We start from the raw sequence: 7,202 nt of genomic DNA on the forward strand, positions 1-7,202 counted from the left end.
CAAACTATAAAATAAATATTTTATTCTTATTAAATTACAGCTCAAGAGAACCTTACTATTATAGTTGGGCAAACTATAAAATAAATATTCTTATAAAATTACAGCTCAAGAGAAACTTATTGTTCTAGTCTGATTAACTATTAAACAATTTTATTTTCTTATTAAAAGTATACCATTTAAAATAAATGCTTCCAATATATTTTCAGGTTACAGAGTCTAAGTATTATAATTTAGTTCTTCTAACTTATAGTAAATATAAGAAGTAAGTAAACGTATATATTACAAAATATTTATAAGTCAGAACTGCAGCCGAAAATAGTGGTATATTATAAGCTAACCTTTATCAAAGGGGAAAAGAAGTAAGTGTGTAGGGAAAGAAATTTTTCCTCTTGAAAGGTGGTTAATTTTGTAACCTACCCATAGACGGCTTGGTTCGTAAGTTACAGTATACTCTTGTCTCCAAAAAATAGACTCTCCGCCATTTTGGGGGAGCTGATGGAAACAATTACCATTTTTGGATCGACCAGTGAGCATTGAAGTGAAGATGGAGGAGAAGAAACGAGGAATCTTGATTTCACTGGCTTGGTGAGAAGACGTCCGTTCGGCTAGAAGCGGGAAAGACTGGAAGCCATTGTTAGGAGTTGGATAGGGTCATGGACAAGAGGATGTCAACAGTCACATATCATCAAAGGAAGATTATGTAATTGGTTAGTTTTGTTTCTAACTGAAATTTATTGTATTTGTAGAACAGCTATTAATTAAGTTTAAGTGTTATTATTAGTAAAGTGTAGTCTGTTTCTGATTGCTGAGAAAAGAGTCTCTTATGTTAAAAAATTTATATAAAATTCTATTATCTGTTAAATATTAAAGTTTTTAATTTGAACCCAAGCTATCTTTTATATTTGAAATTAGTTAAAAACTATTAAAATTCTTTTTATTTTATTTTAAATAATTGTGATTATTACAATATAGATGATGTGATAAGATGGTATCGACTAATTTCGCTATATCATCATTACTATTCGGCCAATTTAGGTGATTTTTTCTTATTCTTTGAGGTTTGTTATTATCTATGACATTGTCATTTATAGAGTACATGAAATATGAATAGTTTTTGAATAATAACCCTCACTCACAAACCGGGTTTAATTAAACAAATTAGAACCAGAGTTGTAAAATAAAATGTGTGAATTTCTTTTCCCTATTTAAAACCCATCTTTCGCCCTTATAAGGGTATCATTCTGTCTCATCATTAGATTTGTATTCTTTTTACATCTCTTTATTTGTATTTTCTTTAATATTTCTTTTCTTATCTATCTGTTACTATTACCCTTTACATTTATTATTTACAGCCTTTAATTTTTCTTATTATATCTTACTTTTTTACATTTTATACCCCTGTTATTTTACACTTATGTTTTTGTTTTTTTCTCTTCTTTTTTTTTCCCTTTTGTAACTATGTGTTTGTATCTTTTTTAGCCCTGACGAAGCCCTGCAACGTGGGGCGAAACGTTGGCTCAATAAAATAGTATAATTCTACCATTTGAGTTTTTTTGACCGCACCTGGACCATATTCCTTTCATCGTAAATATTTTATGTAATACAAACTAAAATATTTATATAATTAACTTTGTTGTGGTACATGCCTATCTGTTTCATTTCAAACTAAATCTAACAAAGAAAAATCTTAAAAAGTATGTAGATAATATGGTATAAATGATTTGATATTACGCTACTTACAATCATCATATAATCTGTTTTTTTGCTTGGTTTGTTTAAGTTGCATTATTTATGTTATTTTTCAATTTCAATTTAATTTAACTTTTTAAAGTTGTAATTAATTAGATATTTTAAGAAATTTCCCTAAATATTACTATTATTACATAACAATGTAAAAGTTTAAGTTTTTACTTAAATTTCTGAGATTCTATAGTCCAAGTTATCGTCTTTAATTATTGAATGCCTGATGATTGTAGAAGCATTAAGTAAAGGTCACTTTAGCTTTGATAACTCCTAACTTTAAACCATTTTAAAAAAGGTTTGCAAAGTATATGGGTAAGTTTCCTCACTATTCATATCTTGTTTTTCTTTTATTTTATTACCTTATTTTCTTTTATGAAAATCTTTTTCTGGAAATTATCGCCTTTCTGTTATTTATTGTACCATGTCTACACTAATTTTCATCTTTCTCCTATAATTTAGAAATATACGCGTATCAAGGGAAATAATTTTGCACAAGTGTCACCAGAATTAATAGAAGGCATTAACTGAAATTTATACAAGACTATGTCAACACTAATCTTCATTTTATTTTTTTTTTAAATCCGGGTCAAAGCTGTTTTTCAAATATAGCTGTGCCAAGGTAATTATGTTTTGTGCATAAGCGAAAATCGTCAAAGGAATTTAATGAAATTAATAATACTACCATTTTGTTCTAATTCCAAAATTGCAGCCAAATACACATGTGTAAAAAAAAGTGGAATCTGGTAAAATCGACATGGGGCCAACTCGGTACTAGACTGCACAATCCTTGAAAATTTTATCAAAATTAGATGAATAGTTTGATCAATTATACCTCAGTAGAATTTTGACTTTACTTGAGAGGAATGAAACTATATTTGTTAAACTAATGTATAAAATTGGAATAAGATAGTTGACCGTATGAAGTAGATTTTAGGAAAATAGTTCTGTGGCATCCAATAAATGTACAAAATAGTAGATAAAACTAGTTATGCATACTTTCACTCTATATTATATTCCATAACTTTACCTTTTCATAAAATTCAAAAATATAATTTGGTTTGCCATTAGATTTTAGATTATTGTTGAGTATACCCTTTAGTAGTACCTTCATACGGTGCAGACCGGCTTTTATCTTCCTTAGAACCTGGAAACAAAGTTTTTTTAGTTCGAATATCAACCATTTATAAACTTAAACATAATTTATTGTTATAGATAATAGAGCAAAGGCCGATTCACATTAGATGTGCAGTGCTATCTGTGGCACCTTCAGGACAAGAGTTGATCATAATCGATGGAAGGTCGTCAGTTGTGTTCAGGCAAGCTTTGCCTTGCTGGCACAAACAAAACACATATAGCCTTTAAAACTCTACTCATCTAATGTGATTTGGCTATCAAACCAAATAGAATTCTCCAATTACTACAAGATTGATATTTACTTATCATATTCATGATTTACTGCATTATTATAACCAATGATTGTGAAAATACATACATTAACTTATTATAATTGAAAATCAAGAAAGCTTGTAATAACCAGGATTATTATCTTCTATTTCCGATTATTTCTCCAAATATGTTAGCTATTTCATATTAGACATGTACCATTTCTTTGAAAACAGAGTTGGTACATGAAAATATGCTTATATACAAGATTTTATATAGAACTTAATTTTGGAAATACCTGAATTGTCTTTATATGAGTAGTAATTATAATAATTTTTAAAAAATGTGACAGTGATTTCCAAAATATTATTTCGTTTAGGAATTTAAAAGGACTAAGTTAAACAAAGTCGAATCAGAAACAAAATTGGTATAATGGAAGATTATTGATTGACCATGTGTATAGATGAATGGAATATGGTCCGGGTGCGGTAAAAAAAAACTCAAATAGTAAATAATTATACAACGTTGGCTCAATAAAATAGTATAATTATTTACTATTTGAGTTTTTTTTTTACCGCACCCGGACCATATTCCATTCTCTTAAAATTGGTAAGTTTTAATCTTATAAATAAATAAAGCAATCAATCTATAATAATGTTTTAAATAAATTTTTGTACCAAATAATTATCTTTGATATAAAAAAATAATTTGATAATAACATGATTTATACTAGCGTTCAAATATTTCCATTTCATTTGTTTTTTCTTCTTTTGTTAATGGAGAAAAATATAGATTTTGTCTAATTTTGCACATTTCAATGATGAATTACACTGCTTTTCAATTTATTTATTTTTGAAAAAATATTACCTTAGCATGACATTTCATTGTCTGCTTTCAAGTTTGATGATATAACAAAAACACCCTAGTCAATTATATGGTTAGCATGGAAAAGTTTCTCAGGTATGGTACTCAAGGGGTTATTATTATTGGTCGCCGGGGAACCAGCTCCACTATGGGAGGAATTATCGAGAAGTGGCTGCGGTGATCGTGACTCGGGAAGATTATTTCCAAGCTCCCGGTCAGGAGGACTAGTCAATGGGAAGAGATAATCTAGCTGAATGCATTCCTCCTGACCAGTAGGCCTCATTATTGTTGTGTCCCTTTCGGAAGATGGGGGTTTGGCGTACACTGGCAATGGAGCTCTTATGACATCAGGATCCTATATAAAAATATTTAGTTTAACAGTATAATTTTACTTACATTTTTTTACATTACATAAAAAAAAGAATTAATTTATTTTTCTTAATGTTACAGTTGCAAATAAAAGGCCTCTATGCAATGAAAGTATAGTTCTATCGAACTTTACCACACATCCCTCAACTAAGAAATGTCTTCTAGAGTTTGATGAATGTTAACATTAGAAGTCACTCTTCAGTAGTGAGAATATTTCCAATAAATAGTTCTTACTTTCAAATTACGAAGACGATGAGGTGTGGTCAAAAAGAAAAAAAAATGTATTTAACAACTATTTGTGTGTCAATGTTTCATCTCTGTATGTTGGCACTGTTAGAATTGGTTAAGTGACATTAATGTAATTTTTTTTATTTCTTTATAAAAACAATATATATTGTCTAACATTAAATTGCTATTATAAATAAAAAAGGATGTCAGGTATTATGTGAAACTATATTAAAGTTCAATATAAGTTCAAAATTTTGGATGAGGAAGTTCTATAAATTGTTCAAATTTCAAAAAAATCTATAATTGTTCAATTCTGACCATTAAAAAATTATATTTAATACTTACTTGCATGCAATATCCTAGCCTTTCTAATATCAGAGAAAATGAAGGCCTTTCTTCTAGGTTAGGATGCCAACATTGTGTCATAATTGCATATAGTTGTGATGGACAGTTTGTTGGAGGTTCTAATCTACCTCCCTTGGTGACGAGAGATATGACTTCTATGTTCGTACACCCTGTGTATGGCGTGTATCCTAGTGACATTACTTCCCACATTAGAACGCCAAACGACCTGTGAAATAGAATATTTAATTAAATTATTTTGATATCTTAAGTGAATTAAATTCTCAATGATTGCCAAGTTTATGGTAGAGATGCGACATCGATAAAAAACCATCGATGTTCAATACTAAAACATCGATGTTCAATACTAAAACATCGATGTTAAAAAACCATCGACAAAAAAACATCGATGTTTTTTTTAACCATTTCAGTAACATAAAGACTGTTCTAAAGACTACCCATGCTCCGGCCAGTCAGAAGTGCTTTTTCAATCAACCAATAGGACATGGACTCCAAAAAACATCAATGTTTTAAAATATCGTTGCTTACAATACATTACCCAAAAAACATCGATGTTTTTAAACAACTATTTCAGAAACATAAAGTCTGTTACCACGACTATCCAACGATCACACATTCTACGGCCTATCAGGAGTGGGTTTTGAAACTAAGAATCCGACATCGACTACAAAAAACATCGATGTTTTTAAAATATCGTTGCTTACAATACGTTACCCAAAATACATCGATGTTTTGGAAAACCATTGAGTAACGTAAAGTCTGTTACCACGACTATCCAACGATCACGCATTCTAGGCCTGTCAGGAGTGGGTTTTGAAACTAAGAATCCGACATCGACTACAAAAAACATCGATGTTTTTAAAATATTGTTCCTTACAATACATTACCCAAAATACATCGATCTTTTTGAACATCCATTTGAATAACATAGAGTCTGTTCAAACGATCACGCATTCTACGGCTAGTCAGAAGTGGATTTTGAAACTAAGAATCCTATATCGACTACAAAAACATCGATGTTTTAAAATATCGTTACTTACAATACATTACCCAAAGCCTAGTGATTCCAAGAACATTCGTCACTTGTGTTTACTTATCTTTATTTAGAAATGAGTAGTCATAAGTTAGATTTAGTAAACTATAAATTATTAGTAAAAAATAAAAATATCCTGCAAGATATCCTGTGTGATTTTTCAATAAAAATAATATAAATATAAAATAAGACATGAGGAGAAGATGGTTGGGGGTGCGGTCAATGAAACACAAATAAGTATGACTAACTTATTTTAATGTGCCGACGTTTCGGCTAGAGTTTCTAGCCTTCTTCAGGGCTAAAAACAAAACAAGATAACATAATAAAAAAATAAAACAAGATAACATTGACATTTAACTCCATTGAACCCAATTTAAAAAGTTTTCAAATACTAGGTCTGTTCCAAGGACAGCTTCATATAATTATCCACTTCATAATCAATTGTAAAACCAATTAGATGTAATAGTTGTATCAAGCAAGTAAGGCGCTCCAGGTTGAAAAAAAAAACATCGATGTTTAAAATATCGTTGCATGATTTTGAAGTGGATAATTATATGAAGCGGTCGTTGTAAGGGATCTAGTATTTGAAAACTTTTTTAATTTGGTCCAATGGAGCTAAATATCAAAAATCAATAAGAACAATTTACAAAATAATATTTCATTTTTTAATTAAACATACAACACAAGATCAATCACATGTTAACACTAATTTATTTATTTATTTAATACCAGATCAGCCTGGAGCGCCTTACTTGCTTGATACAACTGTTACATCTAATTGGTTTTACAATTGATTATGAAGTGGATAATTATATGAAGCTGTCCTTGGAACAGACCTAGTATTTCAAAACTTTTTGAATTGGGTTCAATGGAGTTAAATGTCAAAAAATCAGTAAGAACAATTTATAAAAGAATATTTTATTTTTAAATCAAATATACAACACAAGATCGATCACATCATAATCACCAAATTCATGAATACATAAATAGTGAAATAATGCTGTTAAGTTACCGCTATGTGATCATTTTTATTTATAATTGTTATACATTGCCAATTTCTTAACTGTTTAGGTACTATATAACAATTTATATATGTAACATACCTTTCAACATTATGAATATGTCGGGGTTGTCTGGTCTTAGGCGATTTCTCCAGCCTGATATCTCTTTACAGAAGGCCCACGACAAGGCGTATTCATTATTAGGTTAGAAAGGAAGG

The 7,202-nt window shown here is 29.6% G+C and overlaps 1 protein-coding gene across 1 annotated transcript; it reads right to left on the reverse strand.

The window, feature by feature from the left end:
* Positions 1 to 2,492: 2,492 nt before the first annotated feature.
* Positions 2,493 to 5,153, reverse strand: LOC106691742 (leukocyte tyrosine kinase receptor). The gene is made up of 3 exons (XM_014437602.2): positions 4,933 to 5,153; positions 3,994 to 4,345; positions 2,493 to 2,887 (listed from the first exon to the last, which is right to left on the reverse strand). The coding sequence occupies exons 1-2, from the start codon at positions 5,140 to 5,142 to the stop codon at positions 4,049 to 4,051; spliced, it is 507 nt and encodes a 168-aa protein (XP_014293088.2). The 5' UTR covers positions 5,143 to 5,153; the 3' UTR covers positions 2,493 to 2,887; positions 3,994 to 4,048.
* Positions 5,154 to 7,202: the final 2,049 nt, after the last annotated feature.

The sequence above is a fragment of the Halyomorpha halys genome, unplaced genomic scaffold (assembly GCF_000696795.3).
Source record: "Halyomorpha halys isolate HHAL.00 unplaced genomic scaffold, Hhal_1.1 Scaffold2884.1, whole genome shotgun sequence".
Taxonomy (NCBI): domain Eukaryota; kingdom Metazoa; phylum Arthropoda; class Insecta; order Hemiptera; family Pentatomidae; genus Halyomorpha; species Halyomorpha halys.